General features: G+C 32.7%; 1 protein-coding gene across 12 annotated transcripts in view; it reads left to right on the forward strand.

The window, feature by feature from the left end:
* The window catches only part of RAPGEF2 (Rap guanine nucleotide exchange factor 2), a 294,557-nt gene that overhangs the window by 225,638 nt on the left and 49,581 nt on the right, over positions 1–19,338 (forward strand). For all 12 annotated transcript variants that reach the window (XM_051965601.1, XM_051965605.1, XM_051965603.1 and 9 more), the window contains one exon: positions 7,943–8,074. In XM_051965601.1, coding sequence (XP_051821561.1) covers positions 7,943–8,074 — 132 coding nt within the window. The remainder of the gene's footprint in view (positions 1–7,942; positions 8,075–19,338) is intronic.

The raw sequence follows: 19,338 nt of genomic DNA on the forward strand, positions 1-19,338 counted from the left end.
AATACCCCTTCTTAATCCTTCATTTCACTACAGAAGCCATTTCCAATATTTTTACCTTTCCTAAGGGCTTGGCATCTGGGTATATTCCCTTTTTAACACATTTTTAATGCCTGATACCAAATTATATATATTTTTCTAGCTTAGTTGTTTAATTGTATTTCACTAATGTCCAGTTCTTTCTGACCCCATTTGGGAATTTTTTGGCAAAGATACTGGAGTCACTTGACATTTCCTTCTTCACTTCATTTTACAGATAAAAAAACTGAGGCAGATAGAATTAAATGATTTACTCAATGTCACATAGCTAGTAAGCATCTGAGACTTTGAGAAGATGAGTTTTTTCCTAGCTGCTTTTTCTTACATAAATTCCTAAATTGAAGATTGTACAAATACAATGACAGTTATAATACAGACAAATTTTCCCAACCTGACATAGGATCATAGATTTAGGACAAAAAAGGATCTGTTAGAGATTATCTAGTCCCATCCCCTCAATGTGCCACATCTATAGAAGGATGTTATAGCCCCCCTTCTCCTTTTTCTCCCCCAGTTTTCTAAGAGTGCTTACTAATTAGTGAACAGTTGATTCAGGATTATGTTTAAAAAGAGAGAGAGTGATAAAGAGTCTTTTAAAGTTTAAATATTTAGTGAATGAAAAATCACAAGAAAATTATTTTCATTTGTTGATATTAACTTAAAAAAACTTTATTATATGGTATATGTCAGTCTACATCATGTCTATCAAAAAATCAATAGAAATTAGTATCTTATTCTGTAATTATGTGTATCGATTGCTGCCTTTAAAATCACTGAGCCAAAGAGTAATGTTTCCCCTGATGCTTTCTGTGGTCAGTAAATGAATTAAATTGGAATGTAGCCAGGAAGATGAGAGATGTTTATTCTGGATAAACTTAAATTATTTAATTTTTGTCTATTCTTAATGTCCTATATTTTAATATGTAAAATATTACATGTGATAATCCCCCTTATCCCTCCCCCCCCATAGTTAATTTCAAGTAATTATTGCAACATTAGTAGTATTCCATATTCTGACACTCTGTGAGCTTGGAAAATCCCTTCTCCTCTCTGAGTTTCATTTTTCTTATCTGTGCACTAGCAATACTGGCCTTTTTGTAGATTCTGTGTTAAGAGGACTTGAATCTTAAGTCTGAGATCTCCTATCCCTGGAACGTTCATTGGACAAGTAACTTTATTCTCTTGTGTCTGCTTATTTAATTGCAGAATGACAGGATTGGACTAGCAAACTCTTAAGGCCCCTTCAAGCTCTGAAATTCAATGATCATTATCTCAGTTATTCACAGAGTTCATAGAATATCATGTTTGATTTCTGAATTTTATAAGAATCAAATGCTAATTGTATTGCTCAAATGAAAGTAGGTCACAGTTGTCACAATCGTTGATCTTCAATTTATAATAATTGCCCATGTAATCAGTTTTATATATATATATATATATATTCTGGCTAGTTTTGTTATTTCACTATTGTTAATTTAAACATTCTTTGTTTTTTAGTCCACAGATGTCACCTTCCTTGGTGAATTTTTCATTAATGTGTACGTGTGTGTGTATGCAGGTGGTATCACCTTTTATTATTTGCTATTTCATTTACATTTTAGGTAGATTTAACTTCCTTGAGGTAAGGGTCAAATACATGATACAATACATGATTTGTGCTTCATTTGTACATACTTCCTAGTAAATTCTGTGCTTGTATAATAAGGACTCAGTTCCTATTTGTACTCAATTCCAGAGTGGGGAAGGAGGATAGAAATCAGGTTGCCACATATCTCTTCATTTTACAGTTGAGGAAACTTGTGGAAGTGGATCAAATAACGGATGCAGCAGATATTGATTCTCAAAGTGAATTCCTGCCACATGCTTTCATACCAAGATTGACCGTAATATTTATGCTGAATTCCAAATGCCACCTGAAATACAAAGTGCTGCCCATTAACTCTTATCATCTTTAAAGTCACTTAGGGTTCCGAATACAATTGAGAGCTTATAGTCTGTAATGGGTAACCAACTGGTAGAAGGTTCTAAATCATGAAAAATCTGGAAGAGAAAAAGATTCTTTCCTAGGCTGGGTTGCTCTTTGAAGGAAGACTAGAGGTTTGCATCTTCATTTGACAAATTGTTGAACTTAACTATTATTAAAGTTTATTAATTTAAATGAAATAGCATGATATTTTAGATAGAGAGAGAGCTAGCCTTGGATCAGCTTATGAGTTTAATCATCTTTTAATTATCAAGTTATCTTAAAATTTATTTCTAAAAACTTAGTGAGTCCATTGAATTGTACTTCCATGCCAGTTATGACTATTTAAGTCTTTTCATTAAGATATGGTGTTTTAAGTTAAGTTTGCAACCTCAGTTCTTATATAAACTAGTTAGTATCATTCAATTCAGTTCAATAGACATCTAGTAAATGCCTTCTATGATCCTGATAGACATTGAATATGCAAAGACAAAATCTTAACAGTCCTTTTCCTCAAGAGAGATGGAATTCTCCTTAAAAATACTTCTGTCATATATGACTGAGGCTTCTTGTAATCTTGTAACGTTTTAATATTTTTTTAAAAATAGCAACAATAACAACAAAACACCTTCTCTGCTCACCTACCCACTGAAATGAGTAGATATCAAGTTTTGTATTGACTTTATATCGAACATCTTTTCAAATCTTAGGATTTCTTCCTGTAACATGTTTCATTAGCTAAATTATCATCATTGAGATGCTTTAGTTTATTTTCATTATGACCATTTTAAGGGGAGAAGAGTAATTGTCCTATGACACAGGACAAGTCCAATTATTTTATTTTTAAGTTGAATTAAAAAAAAAAAGACAAGCTAACATATAGATTCAGTTATGTGATTTAGTTGGTCTATTTCTCTTTGGAATTCTCTTAAGAAGTCTTGTCATTATCTTCATCATCATATAGCTTAGGTTATGACCATGTTGCCATTTTTACCACATCAGTCTTAAGACTCACTCAACTGAGATGCTCCTATCTCACATAGTTGTTATAGAAATTTTCTACATCTTCATTTTGTTCATCAATAATAAACCTGTTTTCAGAATTGTTCTCCTTCCCTCACCTTGATGTGTGTCACCTTGATGTCCACATAAGGGATTCTATAATTTGTGCTCTTAGAATTTGCCTAATGTCACTTAAACATTAAATTATTTGCCCATAGTTACATTCAAACACATATTTATTCCCTATTATGTCATAGGAATTTGAGTCTTTTCCCCACTCCAAAACCAGTCCTTAAGTAATTATTTTTAAAGTGTCTTCTCACCTTTTAAACTTAGGATCTGTAAAACTTTATTCTAGATTCTCTGAACTTAAAAAAATGCATTATGGCATGAGGTAGAGGGAAAAATTTTGTAACATTTTACTTAATTTTAAAAGAAATTAAAGGTAGCTATAGCCGTCCTTTGTAACAAAGAATAAAAAAGAAAGATTAAGTCAGTAAAAATTAATCAGCCAGTGTCCATTTTTATTTGCAGTATTTATCAGAGATATTTAATGGGAAGATTTTGCTCCCTCCTCCCCCCAAGTTGATGGTTCTTTTTATGCTTGAAGCATTTGATTATGTTCATGAAAAAGATTTTCAATTTCATGTAATTGAAATGATCTCTTTATATTTTAGATATCTTTTCAATAACCATTAGCTTTCTTTTTAAGGTTCAAACAATGCTTATCTCTCTTACTTCTTTCCCTCAACTGTAATAGTTCTTTTGTGCCTCTTCATGAGATGTAATTTACCCTATTTTACTTCCCCTTTCCTCTTCTCTCAATACAATTTCTTTTCTACCTCTACTTTTTATATCATTACAGTAAAATCAAATTAATATCTACACCCTCTAAGTATACCCCCTTCTAATTGCCTTGACAAAGATGTAAACATTTAAACCTTTAAATAACACGTTTGTTTTTTCTTTCCTATTTAACCTTTTATGTTTCTTTTGAATTTTGTACTTGAAGATCACATTTTTTTCCAGCTCTGATCTTTTTATCAGAAAAGATTGAAAATCCCTATTTCATTGAATGACTTATCTTTTCCCCTGAAAGCTAATGCTTAGTTTCGCTGGGTAGTCGATTCTTACTGGATAGTTGTAGTCCAAGCTCTTTTGCCTTCTAGAATATTATATTCAAGGCCTTCCAATTCCTTAATGTGGACATTTACTTTCTTTTTAAAAACACTCATTTTCTCCACCTGCTCTTTATCACGTCTACTTCCTTGTAGTTGCTGAAAGTCATACAGCTAGTAAAGGCAGCTGTATAACTGAGTGGATAGAATACTGAGTCCAGATTCAGGAAGACATGGGTTCAGTCTGGCTGCCCATTCTATGGGTAAGTGGGAACTACAGATAAATGAAGGAAACCAGTATATTTAAGAAAGGATGAGATTAAGGATAAGCGTGGACTAAGAAATGACAGTATAAGTAATTGAATTTTCCCTGTAGACTTGGAAACATAGACAAAGAAACTGCTCAGATAAATTTGCATATAGCTCAATTTAATATTCTTTCCTTTTTCATCAGTTCTCAACATAGATCATGACCCAGTTAGTGAATTTATTTTTTTTTTTAATGAACATTATCACTTTGTAAGGTAGATTGAGAGTCAAGAAGCCTGTGTCTGGTACTAGCTCCATCACTGACTGAGCTGTGTGACTTAGGGAAAATAATTTTTTCTCTTCTTGCCTCATTCCTCATCTTTAAATTAAGCCAGTTGGATTGTTAAGACCTCTAAATTCACTTGCAGCTCTAAGGCAGTGAGTTCCTAAACAAGGAATGTAACCTACCAAATATATATCTTTAATAACGAGTCTTATCTTGTTTCAGGATATTGATGAGACAAATGAACATTGAGAATAAGAGATAATGAAAATATACTTAGCATAAGTCAAGTAATTTGTTTTATCTCTTTCAGAGCAAGTGAGCTCACCATTTCATATCTGAATTAATTAAAAATTTGTGTATCAAGTCAGAAACTTGCCAAGATCGTAATACAGTATAGTGCCATTATAATGTTGCTGTTTAGGGATCTGTGCTCCTAGACTAAATTATAGTAGAACTTGTGTGATAATAATGTTTTACAGTATTTAGGGAAAAGGACCTATATCATGAAGCAACTGTGTTATGTTTCATAGCAAAGTTCAGTCATAGCCCAAGTCATTTTCTTCCCCTGCCTCTCTTTTATTTTGATTTTCTTGTCCCAGCCCCATTATAACCACTGTGTATTTAATGCCTAAATGCTGAGTGATTTAGGAGATCTTGAAATAATGAATTTGAATCATCATATTCTTCATTTACGTAGTGGTACAGCCCTAAACTTAAGTGAGTGGGTAGGTAGTAGGTAGGATAAAAGTAAAAGAAAGGGGAAAAAAGGGTAAGAGATAAGTGGAGTAGCCCTGTGATACATTAGCTTCTGTTTTGATAAATAATGAAATTATTTCAAAGAATATAAATAATAATAACTAATGATATTTTGGGTAATACAGTACCTCCCTGTGTCTTTAAAGTTTTTGACTGGCAATATTTATTGTTTCATGGTACTTACCTTTAATATATTATTATGAAAATTTTCTCCTAAGAAGATATAATTATATTTTAAAGACAGGCATAGTTTCTAAAAAGTATCTATTAGTCCAAATTCATTTTAATATCTACCATATTCTTGGCTATTACTTTTATATTTTTTCTATCTTCATATTATTATTATTATAGTTGAATATTTTTAGCTTTTTTAGTTTAACATTTTTATTGCTCCTGAAATCAGTAACTGCTTACTTATGTTTCTGTCTTAGGTACTTGGCACATAGGCACCAGTAAATACTTGTCTGATTGATATAATTATTTTCATGATGTCACAGAATTTTTGTGGCCATTTCAAGTAGCATTCATGCTTATTGTAGGACCAGAAGGAAGGCAGCATTTTAAAAATGGAAAATACCCAAAACATTGTTGCAAACTTCTAACATGTTAAAATATTTCCTTTTTAAAGAGTATAATTCATAGGTGATTATACTATCAGTATGCCCAAAGGTTATATGCACAGGTGTTGAGTGAATTGGCCTCTTGAACAGAGAAATGCAGTTGGACAGAAAAAGAATTTTGCCTATTTTTGTATCCTATAGTTATATGAGTCAGGTTTCATTGGCTAATTGTTTTAAGAGAAGGAAAATTTAGAATTTTTTTTTCTTTTACACAAGAGAAAATATTACCCTTAACTTTTATTTTTTTCCTTCTACTTTATTCTATTCATGTTTCTAAGTGAGTTTCTTCACCTTCCCTGTACCACAGATGATGAGTCTAAAAAAAACAGGATGTCATTCAAGGGTAAATCAAATGCATATTTTAAAACATAAGAGCCAACACAATGATTTAAATGTTTTTAAATTTTGCCCTGTGAGCCCTAAATAGGATGAAAATAATGTAAACTAATCCATAGTTTCACATGAAGAAATGAAACTATATTATTTACTTTTAGTCTTAATGCTATTTTTAGATACCTAGAACCTACAGGTGCTTTGTAATAAAGTAGATTTCTGACAGAATTACTTCTTAAGATAGAATTGAGCCGGTGTTCTTCAGATGAAATCAAATACAGATCAAAATCCCATTAGGAGTGAATACCACTAGAACAAAAATATCTTTATAATGAAAAGAGATTATGTTCAATGAAGTGTAATTATGTTCAAATATATCATCCCTAGTTATAAGCAGATTTTATTGATTTAGGTCACCCAACCAGCCTGTAATGGGCCAGAACTCTGGAGAAAGGTGTAAACTCAGTGGAATTGCTAAGACAATGGTTATCTAGTTTAGCATGGTGATTAATAGTTCTCTAGTTCAGTCTGATTGATTTAATCTTACAATAAATAATGGTTCCTTAGTGAAAAAAATGATTGTTTATACTCAGTATACTGTAATGATGTAATTGTAATAGAGAATATAAACTGGGGACATCCTTAGAGACAGAGAAGAGTTGACCAGCCTCATGGTGGCTCTCCTGCCTTCATCACTTCTCCACTAAAGACCAAGGACTCGGGGCTGGTCTTGAGAACCTCCAGAAAGCCAGTCTGGACACTATATTTTAATCACCTGGAGGATGGGGGGAGGCTCTAGAAAGCAATGGTACATTTTGTCACCCCAATTTGGGGGCTCTAGAAAGCAGGTACATTTGGATGTGTAAACTGCTGATTGGCTGAGACTGCTGAGGAAGACTGGGAGACTGAAGGAGACAATAAAGACTTTGGACTTTATCCTTGACTATTCTTGTGGTGATTATTCTGCTGAAACTAAGGCTGGTTTGAAGGCCCTCCAGAAAGCTAGCCAGAATATTACACCAGCCCTCAGCAAATACTTTTGAGTCTTAATTCCTTGTTTTAGATGATGTAGATTAGCTAGGTAATAGTTGAAGGTATAGGTTCATAAGTGTGAATACCTATATTGACCTAATAGTTGTAAAATAATTTTCTAGTTAGAACTCCATCAAGTGGCAAAATTGGATTTTTATTAGTTTTAATAAATATTCTTACACTTCCTTGCTTCTACTATTATGATGTTTGAGTGGTAACTCTGATATCAATTATTATTGCTAAGTACTATGTAAATATTGAAAGTCATCATTCACTTCATCATATATGTTACAATTAGAAATCTTCACTTTTAAGTAACTTTTATTTAAAGTTTGAGTCTTTCTAAATTTGGAGATACAAAAATTGTATATTGTATAAACACAAATAATTCTTTAAATTTCTTTTTTAATACAGAAATCTTTCTAATAAATTTGTGTTTATATGTTTGTGTGCTTGTGATAATTCAGAATATGTAAAATGATTTTAAATTAATATTTAGAATAGTTTGATTCAAATTGTAATGTTATTTTTCCTACTCTTCCTTCAGCTTCCGGCAGATTTCACAAAACTACACCTTACTGACAGTCTCCACCCACAGGTGACCCACGTTTCCTCTAGTCATTCAGGATGTAGCATCACTAGTGATTCTGGAAGCAGCAGCCTCTCTGATATCTACCAGGTAAGAAAAATCGGTATCTTTATCATTTTCCTCCCATCTCATTTTTCTGGGTATATGAAAAATTTTGGTGTGGTAAAAAGAGAACCATAAAATTAAATATGTAGACATGTAAAAATGTATAGATGCACATTATGTTGATATTTCTTTGTTCATTTATTAACCACCCAGTTTACCTGCATAAAGTGGCATGAATGGTCTAAGAATTCTATCCCAAAAATGTTTCTTTTTAATTAAGTATAAGATCATAAATGGGGATTGAGATTCATTTAATCTAGAGGTATCTAATTTACCAAAAAGCAGCAACTCCCTAGTGCAGCCTGAACCAGATTAAAATGTAATTGGAAAATAATTAACAAAATAAAAAAAATATAATACAACATAATGTTAATTTGTAGTTTTTTGAATAATGTTATATAGACCATTGTTTGACATTCCTGAATTCCAACACTTTCATTTTACAAATTAAGAAACTTTTCCCCAATAAACAAAAATTCAACTCTTTCCCCTCCCACCCCCTAATCCCATTGAAAAAGAAAAAAAATGAAAACACATTTTAAAAATATAAAGTCAAGCAAAACAAATTCTTGGATTGACCATGTCTGGGAGAAAAACAAAACAAAAAGCCAATATTTCTTGTTCCTTAATATGGATACATCACCTTTCTGTTAGAGCATAAGTAATATGTTAGAGCAGTGGGTCACTGCATTATAAATAGTTTTTGTTTTGAAAAACAATAGAAATTTAAAACACTACTATTTTAGAACAAACTGCTGTTGACTTTTTTATGTAACTGAAGAAATAGATAAGTTGTACTTGGAATTGCATTTTTTACTTGGTAGGTATTTGCCTAAAATGACTTGATATATAGTCCTAAGGCTTCTTGGCTTTTAAGGCCAGAAATTTCATGAGGATAAAGACCTAAAAAAACAAAACAAAACAAACAAAAAAAAACATTTCCTAGCATGGTGCCTTATACATAGTTAGGACATACTAGATGTCAGTTGAAGTGAATTATATCATTTCTTGCATTACTCCCAGAGCTCAGAGAATTTCTTTATCAGTTTTTAAGGGAGAATTTCTAAATGTTTCTTTCAAGATTTGTTGAATAAATTTGTAGGAAATTTTAAGTCCTAATGACACATTTAAGAGAAAAATATTTACTTTAATAGAACACAAAGAAACTTTTTTTTTTAATTATCTAATAACATTTTTGTGGTTTTACAAAAATTACTCAGAAGTAACTATTGAAAAGATAGATTTCTCCCTTTCTTTGGCTATTTGGTATTTCCAAGCATTCATCATTAATTGCTTACTAACTTGTACATGATTCAAAAATACCAATAAGAAAATTTTAAATTTGAATTCCAATTCGATTTATATAAATTCCAATTCAATTTTGAAAGAAATGTACTTGGTCTTCTTACTGTTTGTTTCAAAATCATTACCAACTTTTGATAATGGTCAGTTTCTATTTTAGACAAACTGCTGCAAAGTAACTGAACCATTAAGATTCTGTTCAGGATAGGGGGGAATACCAGTTAAATCCAAGAGTGAGCTGGATTCAAAAAGGTTTTTTTTTTACCCCCCAGAAATTTTTTCAAAAGATTTTTTGACTTTTAAAAGGTAACTCGTGCTTTGGGTTTACTTTTGAGTAAGTGGGTGTGCCAGAGATGCTTTCTTACCAACTTTTTAAACAATTTAATCATTAAGTGCATTTTTAGCCATAAATGCAAATATTTATAAGCTTTATAGATTTATGATGTTTACTTTTGCTAAAAATAAAATGTAATTATGCATTAAGATATTTTTCTTTAACATTAAGATCTATATAGCAGTCTTGATTTTTATTATTTTATTATTATATTGAACTCCTTTCTCATTACCACAAAAGAATGAGTAAGTAAAGATTATGTAATAGCTCATGTTAACTGAAAGATAGTGATATATACTTTGGTCTCTAAAACTTTCATAAGTTATATATACTGAGGCTTGAAATTGTGATAATATTTTGCCATATCCACATGAAGTTATTGAAGATCATCCAAAGGACCAATTCCAAACACTAATCAGTTTTAAAATGTTTAGAGAAAAACTCTGCCATCTTAGAGATTTGGGAGTGGGGTAAAAGGTTCAGGAAATGAGAAGGGTATCATCCTATAGTTCTCTTGGTTCATAATTGTTAACTCCAGAATATCTTTGTGACATCTTAGTTACTCAGATATAACTGGAACATGCCAGCACTTCCTTGTTTTAGGTTGCAGGAACAGAATGGAAACTCCATGGCTATTTTAAGAGCATTAACACTGTGTAATAATATTTATGTTTACATGCACACAGATTAGTTCATTGTATGAAGATTAAATTATGAGAAACTTTCTTTTGAAACATCTTTTTTTTAAATGTAATTAATGTTTCTCCTTTTTTTTGTAATTAATATGAAAGAATTAAGTGGTGATTAAATGATTGTTTTCTTTTATATGACACTTTTTTGTTGCTTTGAATCCATATTTCTGTTTCTTGAGATGGGCATTTTCAAAATAATACTTTAAAATTTGAAACCCTTATGTGTGGAACTAGACTTTTATGCAGAGGAAGATTAGAAAGGAATACCAACAGGGAAACTAGGTTGTACAGTGGTTAGAGCACCAGCTTGGAGTCTGAAAAACTTGAGTTTAAATGCTGTGTAACTGGGGCAAGTCGCTTAATCCTGATTGCCTTTAAAAAAAAAAATCATGGGTATTCTTAAGGAAAATCAAACTTCAATTAGTAGATTCATTCATTCATTCATCCGTTTATTTTTATTTCCACATTAATCATATTGTGAAAGAATCGGAACAAAAAGGAAAAACCCCGAGAGAGAAAAAACAAAAAAAGTGAAAATAGTAGAATGCAAAGTTGAACAGGAAGAGACAAATGACTTGACAAAAATTCTTTTCACAAATACAAGATGAGGGCAGTGGTTGCTGGATAGTGAGCTGAGCGCACTCTTCGGGGATTTTTCTTCAGGTCCAGATTAGATTAGCTCACCTCCTGTGCAAGGACCCTCTCAGCACTGAGATACTGTAATTCTTGATGTTAAGAGAGCACAGGACTGGGCCATTCACTTAGTAGATTTAAGCATGTTCTATGTGCTAGGCACTGTGCTAAGTGCTGAGGTTGCAGTTAAGAAAGAAAAACCCATTGTTCTTGCCCTCAAGAATCTTACAGTCTAGTGAGAAAATTTATAATCAAACTAAATGAGGATAATAGGAACTAATTAAGGGATAAGGGCATTAGAATTAAAAAGGGTTATGAAAAGCTTCATGTAGAAGATGGGATTTGAGTCTGCTTACTAACTTCCATGGCTTTATTTAAGTACACAATTGAAGAGGGAGTGTTTCAGCATGGGGAATAGCAAATATCTGGATCCAAGAGATCAAGTGTTTTGTTCATAAAAGAGACAGGATGCCGGCATCACTGGATCAAAGAATACATGTTGGAGAGTAAGATGTAAGAAGACTGGAAAGATAGCAGGAGGCTCATTATAATGGGCTTTGAGCACCAGAGGAATTTGTTTTTTATCTTGGAAGCAATGGGGAAACACTAGTTTTTATTTAATGAGAGTGAGGTTGTGTGCCATAACCTGCACCAAAGGAGAATCAGATTTGTGGCTAAATGAAGGGTGAACTGAAGAAGGGAGAGGCAGACCAACCCATAAGCAGGCTATTAGAATTTATCTAAGAATAAGGTGATATGAGTCTACACTAAAGTGATCGTTAGAGGAGAGAAGGTGTAATACTTGAGTGAAATTACAAAGGTAAGACCAACACATCTTGGCAAGAGATTGGATGCAAGATAGGGAAGGGTTCAAGATGACTCTTAGCTTGAAAGCCTGGAAGAATGAGAGTTTGATATTGCCAAACACCCTGATGGGAAAGGTAGTAGAGATAGAAAGACAGTGGGATTTAAGGGAAAAGATAATGAATTTCATTTTAAAAATGTTTAGTGCCTCAACTGGATGTCTACTATCTGAAAGACAGTTGGAGATCCAAGATTGGAAGCCAGCCAAGATAGGATAGTTAAATTGGATAATCACTGGCCTAAAGATGATAATTAAAATCAGAGTTGATGAGATCAGCAAGAGAGGTAGTATATAGAGAGAAGAGAAGCAGATCCACAGCCAAACTTTTAAGGATACTTAAAATTAGAGGATCCAATCTGCTGGAAGATTGGGCAAAGGAGATGGAGAAGGACAAGAATCAGAAAAGAGAATGGTGTTTTGAAAATCTAAAGAGATGAAAGGAAGAGAGGGTGATGAACAGTGTCAAAAATTTCAGAGGGCAATGAGAGTAGGATTGAAAAAAGGCCATTGGATTTGGCAACTAAGAGTTCATTGATAACTTTGGAGAAAGCAGTTTTAGTGGAATGATGAGGTCAGAAGCTAGATCATAAGGGGATAAGAAGGTAGAAAATATTGTTGAAGGCCTTTTCAAGGCAAAGGAGATATGAGATAATATTTATCAAGGATGGAGGTGACAGAGGGTGCAGTCTGTTGCAGGAGATGAGGTGGAATGGGGTCACTTGAACAGGTAAAGTAGAGTTGTCTATTTTACACTTTTTTTTTTCTGAGAACATTAGCTATAGAGGTCAGAAAAGATACCAGATGATAGCAGGGAAAGAAGTCTCAAGTTTTTTTCAGAACATAGAGTATATTGATATGTTTTAAGGCACTGAATATGAGTCAGTAGTGAATGAGAGATTCAAAATGTGAAAAAATGAGGAAGACAGAGGAGATAGGATGGAATGAGATTTTTTGAACCAGGTAGGAGGGATAAGAGAGCCATGGTAAGGAGTAAAGTCCCCTCATCATGTGGGACAGGGGTGAACAAGGAGATAGCAACAGAAAGCTACTGAGATGAGGAAGAGGGAGAAAAAGGAAGTCAAGGTGAATGACTTTTTTTTTTTTTTTTTGGTGTGAGTCAAGGTATCCAACTGAGAGAATAGAGAGAAGGATAGCCATGGGAGATTTGAGCAGAAATGAAAAAGTTTGAGAAAGCTGTTGTAGAGTGGGATAGTGAGTTAGTTAATAAGGAAGATATAGTGGGATTACATAACTCTATTCAGAACCCAGTTGAGGTTGTGTTAACAAATTTGCAGTGGAGCCTTTCAGATTGGTTTCGTGGTTTTCTTTACCTTTGTTCAGCGGCAGGTATGTGGGAGTGAAGATAGCAAGCAAATGGTGTGAGTGGTCCAAAGCTGAGCCTTTGTAGGGCATAATCAGTCATATGATAGGGGACTGAGATACAAGAGAGGAGGACCTTGTAGAGTTGAATTGCTTCAGTGAAGGGTTAGTATGGGAGAGATGGCCTGGAAGAGAATTGAAATGGTCAAGGGATTGGAGTCATATATAGCATGGAGTTCTCTAAGGAAAGGCAGAAGGAAATGTTATTTTGCTTCTTTAAGTCACTCCAAGGTATGAAGTTATAAATTTTTTCCTTCTGGGTTTGATGGAATAGGTTGTTTTTCTTCTTTATCAAATTTAGTAATTTTGAAATTCATACATCAAATTTATAGCTAAGGTGCTTTTTGCTTGGTGATGGTGTGGAACAATTAATTATCTGAATTGAAAATGTTATCTATGTGTTTAATGATAATATAACTCTGTTCAGATGTTTCCTTTTTAGTCAATTGTATCTTGGTTAAATTAACTAATCCTTCATTGCCTACCATTGCATTATTTACTATTTTCCTAATTTGTTATTGAAATTTTGTTTGTATCAGAGCCAAGTTGTAATTGTATAGTGTTTGGTTTTGTTTTTTCCTTTTTTTTTTTTTAAGAACAGCTGTTTACAAAGGAAAATAGATTCATAGTTCTTTTTTAAAAAATAAATTAGGGAACTGAATCTTTAGATGCTTTCAGAATTGTTCAGAGAATATTTCTAATTATTAGTGTAAAAACTAGGTCTTTGTGTCAGGTGTTGCATGAAAAAGATAATTTAGTGAAGGAATTCTATTCCTAAAGAAGTTTATGAGCTTTTTCTCTGAAGAGAATGTAGTTGGGGCCTCTTTTTAACATCATTTTAAGGTGGTTGTTTTTTAAGTGTCATCTAGTATGAGAGGTCTTAAAATTGGATCAACATAAGTTTGCTACTTTTTTGGAATAGCCAGAAAGAACATAGCAAGGGTATTTTTTATTTACATACTGGAAGGTACTTGTTCAAACTCTTTCATCTTTTATTGGCTTGGAAAAGCACAAAGCATTTTATTGCTGCTTTTTACATATGGTAACTTTCTCAATGAATGCTTGAGTATTTATTGAATATAGAAGTCATTTGACATTAAGGGAAGCTGAGCCTGTGAGAATTTTCTCCAAAGTGGGCAAGGTGGGGACTATTGTTTTAGCTTTTTCCCATGATATCTTTGCTTTATCCTGCCAACAGATTGCATACCTTCCGGCTTTATAATATGCCCTCCTGTGTGCTTTTCCTGATATAGTGAACAATCAGTTGCCAGTGAAAAGTGGGAAATGGGGTGGAGTAGGGTATTGTTGCATAAAATATAGGTATAATTCACTTTATAGAAAGTAGTGTTCCTGAAAATCTATGTAAATTGCATTGTGTTTGAAGTGTACTGAGAAGCTTGTCATGTAAAGGACTATCCTTTAAAAGTTAAGAATCTTTTGTAATGTGAATAATCACTCCCACATTTGCCTATTTTTAGAATGTCTTTTAAATGTTATGTATATGATGTATTTTTTTTTAAATGCATCTTATATTTATAACATGAGGTGAGCTGTATAAGGTAGACCATTTCTGTGAGGTTTTCTTTGCTTCCATAGAGCAATCTGAATCACAGTGACACAGTGATTAAATATGAGGGATCAAGAGACAGTTTTCAGGGAAAGTTCTGGGATGAAGATAATTAATTCAGAAGTCTTATATCATCACATGTTTTCTGAATGGCCGCTCGTAAATTCTCTGTGTGTGGGAGAGATTGTGGTATAGTGAAAAGACACCAGGATTCTTCTGGTCCTGGATCTGTGGCTAACTGTCTTGGGTAAGTTATTTCATCTCTCAGCAGCTGTTTCCACATCTATAAATGATGGTGTTGCCTCAGATAGTTTTTTTGATTCCTTCTTAGCCTTAAAGTTCAGTGACTGACCCCTGAAGTCACATGGAATGGTTGGCTGGTGTAGCTTTTCTTTCCTGATCTTTTCCCTTCTTTGGGCCGATTCTCTTTTATTTTCTTGAAGAGAAATAAGACAATATTGAACAATATTTTGATTATCGTATGCCAAAAATGTATGTAAATCTCCTTTCTCATTGTAATGCCTTGGTCGTCATTGGTTATTTTTGAGCCTTGTTCAGGGAAGCTCCTTTCTTTTGTTTTATTCTTGTTTTTATGTTTAATGAACTTTGATTAGAAAAGGAAATAGGTGAACTGAATTCCAACTTCAGTCCTTAATTAGGAAAATATACAAATAATATCATATTTCCTTCTTCATATTAATTACTTAGTGTCTAATATTTTCCCATTTTTTCCTGTCTATATCTTGTATGTTGTGGTTTGAATATTCTCTCCAATATTAAACTAAACTCTCCGAAAGCAGTGATCATATTTTGTTTATGTTTTTTTCCCCTTTCTGTATATCCTCAATGTTTGGCATAGTTCCTGATACATAGTAGGCACTTAATAAACGTTTATTGACTCTATTACAATATATGTGACTGATTTAGATATAGGGGTTATTCCTTGAATTATGGGGAGGGGGAAACCAAGTTCACACTGAGAAAAAATAAGACTATAGTTTGCATATTTCCTACAAGTCAGATTTTGCAGAGAAAACATGACTGACATAAAGACCAGTGTGTTAATTATTAGCTACATTTGTCCTTTGTTACATTTCATTTTGGCTGTCTCATCATAAAGTAAAAATGTCACATTTATTACAGGGAAATAGTCTCTGCAGGTTCTACCAAGTAGGGAAACAATCTTTGACTTTTTTGAGTTAGGGTTAATGTCTTTATCTCTAAACCTTCTCTGGGGAACTGTAGAAAGAGACCATAATACCAGTTGGTTGATGACAATCCCTTGAAGCATGTAATTTCAGGTACTGTGGATCACTTGGAGATTTATCTGTAAAATTCTTTACTGGAACTATCAAAAATACCTGGTTGTATTTTTATCTCACCTGTACCTGGTCTTGTGGCAGGACGCTGATGAAAATATTATATCCAGAAGAGAAGGGATTCAGAGGACAGGATTTCATGGAGCTCTAGGATGTATTTTTTTTTTTTTAAAGCCTCCATAAATAGGATTCACTTGGGAAAATAAAGCATAAAGTAGAGGACAGTTTGCTTTATAGCACATTCTGTTTTCTTTCTTCCCAGATGCCAATGTATGGCTAAGATTCTTGAATTAAAAGAAGTAGTTGTTCATCACATAAAAAGATTTTAGAACTCATTTCATTCAATAACAGAAATGTTTCATTGACTGAAAATAGTTATTGTCCCTAATGAGAGTCTCTAAATACTTTTGAAAATGTTTCTTCCAGTTAGGTATAGAGGAATAATTAATGATAGTCATTTGGTATCATATGAGAGAGTTTGGGGAAAAAAAAATTTTTTTGAGGGGAAGGTTTTGATTCATGGGACTTTTCTGGCCTTTGAATTTCAAATCACAGATAAAATTTAAGAGTATGTAGATGAATATGTATGTAACAACAGTTTTAATAAGAAATTATAAGAAATACTCAAGAAATCATAGGATTTTAGTGCTAGAAGCCACCTTTTGTGGGATCTAATACTTTTCTCCCTTGTATAGGTTATAAAACTGAGAACAAAAATGTCCATATTTAACAAACATTTTGTTAAGTGCCTTTTACCAAACAATGATGGTGCTTGAGTCTTGATGTACAGAACAAATAAATTAATGAGTGACACAATAGTCTGTAGAATTGTCATTGTTTAGCTAGAAGAAAAAAGATTCACAGGGAAAAGATAACTACAGTTACCTGTTTGGTGGATTTGTAATAAGAAAGTAGGATTAGACTTTTTCTGTTTGGCTCTAGGGGACAGAAAGAAGAACAGATATGAGTTAAAAAGGCAAATTTAAGACTTCATGTCATGGAAAATTTCCCAACATTTAAAGCTGCCCAAAAAATGGAGTGGATTCCCTTAAGAGATACAGTAATAGTATCTCTCCTTGGAGTTCTTCTTCAGTGTCCACTTTTCAGATATGTTAGACAGTGGAGATTCTTTTTAATTATGTCTTGGGCTAGATGGAATTCTTTAGATCTAAAAATTGCATAATTTTATGACTTTCAGTTTTAAGCAGTTGAGTCTAAACAGTATTTAGTCACTTGAAATATATTATTATTCCAAATACTTTTACATTGAATTTCTAGAAATGAAAATTACTTCTGCTTGTTTTCCTTTATTTGCATTATCTTTGAATATTTGCTCATATTTAAAACATTTTTAAAAACCAAACACTAAATAGTTTTAATATTTTAGAACTTTTTTTAAATGAAAAGTTATAGCAAGATAGGAACCAAAAAGTGACACAAAATTGGTGTAACTAGAATGTATATATTTCTTTTTTAGGTAACATACTTTCTAGCCTTGTGTTACACAGTTATCTTAGTGATTTTGGAAAAAATCTGGCCTTCCTACAATGTCACAACTAGTATAAATCATATCAATTCTTTTTAAACATTCTTATCCCATCATTGAATTATTAATTTACTTTACCCATTAAATTTGAATCCTTTCTGAGCTTGTGCTCAAGTCAAAGTCAGTGGACCATTCTATGATATGACTGCTTTTTCATTTGACTTCATATTAAAGAATATATATAATATATAAGGTGAGATCCTAGATTGTGTTGAGAAGAACTTTAAAGGTCTAATTCAATCTTCTTCATTTAGAGATGAACAAAATAAATCACAGACAAGTTAATGAACTTGCTCAAGGTCATAGAAGCACTCTGTGGGTGAACAAGGGCACAAAGTTAAACAGAAGAGGAAAAATCAGAATCCAAGTTCCCTAAAAAAAAGTCCATTCTTCTTTCTACTATACATGGTTGAAAATTTGACTGAAGAGAAATAAATTTTAGTGCTGAAATGAGTCAGTGTCATTTGGCTCAGTGCCAAAAAGTAAGTGTCTGTGATTGGTTATTGACTATACTGACTTCAAAACAGCACATGGCAGTAACAGTAAGTGCTGATCTCTTGGCCACCTCTTTGGCAGTTCACCTGATAACACATTCTTTATACATTATAGTAATTCACGATACTTCTTGGATTTTAAAATCCGACTGCATAGGAATTCACAGTTAAATCCACATAAATCCTTGTCCTTACTTTCAATCCCTCTGTTTAGAATTGTTACCTACTATTTTCTCTTAAGTTTGTTGTTTACACAAAGGGATAGCTAGATCTGGATTTCTTTCTCTCTTTGCATTCTGGCTACTGCCAGATGGTTTTGGAACAGAAATTCTTTGAATACGGACACAGTGTGATTGGGAAGTTATTGTTTGAGGTGATTCAAGGCAGTTCCAATTGACTTGTGACTGAAATAGCCCTCCACATCCAAAGAGAAACTGAATGTGGATCAGAACAGTATTTTAATCTTTTTTGAGGTGGTGGTGTTTGCTTGTTTTATTTTTTAATCATATTTTTTCCATTTTGATCTGAGTTTTCTTGCGTAGTGTAATAAATATGAAAATCTATTTAGAAGAATTGCACATGTTTAACCTATATTGGATTGCTAGCTATCTAGGGGAGAGGGGAAGGAAGGAGAGAGGGATTAAAAATTGATATACATTTACAAACCATCCTTACATGTATTCAGAAAAATAAAAAGAGACTTTTTTTAAAAAACAGGGAAGTTATTGTTTTGGCAGCATTTGTAGTTGCTTATATTTAACACAATGGTCGTTGAAGCTTGGTTTTTCTCACATGAACCCAAGCTTTAGGAGGAATCACCTAAAGTGGAGAGAGAAATGGGGCAGTGGGCTTATTAAATATTTAATTTGAAAAAAAATAAGTAACTGAAACATGCATATATGCGCAAATGCTTTTATATATTTATATATATTGTTACAATTTCAAAATTATAGACATTAAAGTCAATAATTATTTCTATTTTGATTCTTTGAACTTTTTTCCATTTTCATCATCTTGTATTTCTCCTTTTAAAAATGGCTTCAACATTTCTTTGGGAACTCTCCTTATTTTGCCCACTAGGATTACCTAAAATTAAAGAATTGCATTAGGTTATGGC

The sequence above is a fragment of the Antechinus flavipes genome, chromosome 6 (assembly GCF_016432865.1).
Source record: "Antechinus flavipes isolate AdamAnt ecotype Samford, QLD, Australia chromosome 6, AdamAnt_v2, whole genome shotgun sequence".
In the NCBI taxonomy this organism is placed as follows: Eukaryota; Metazoa; Chordata; class Mammalia; order Dasyuromorphia; family Dasyuridae; genus Antechinus; species Antechinus flavipes.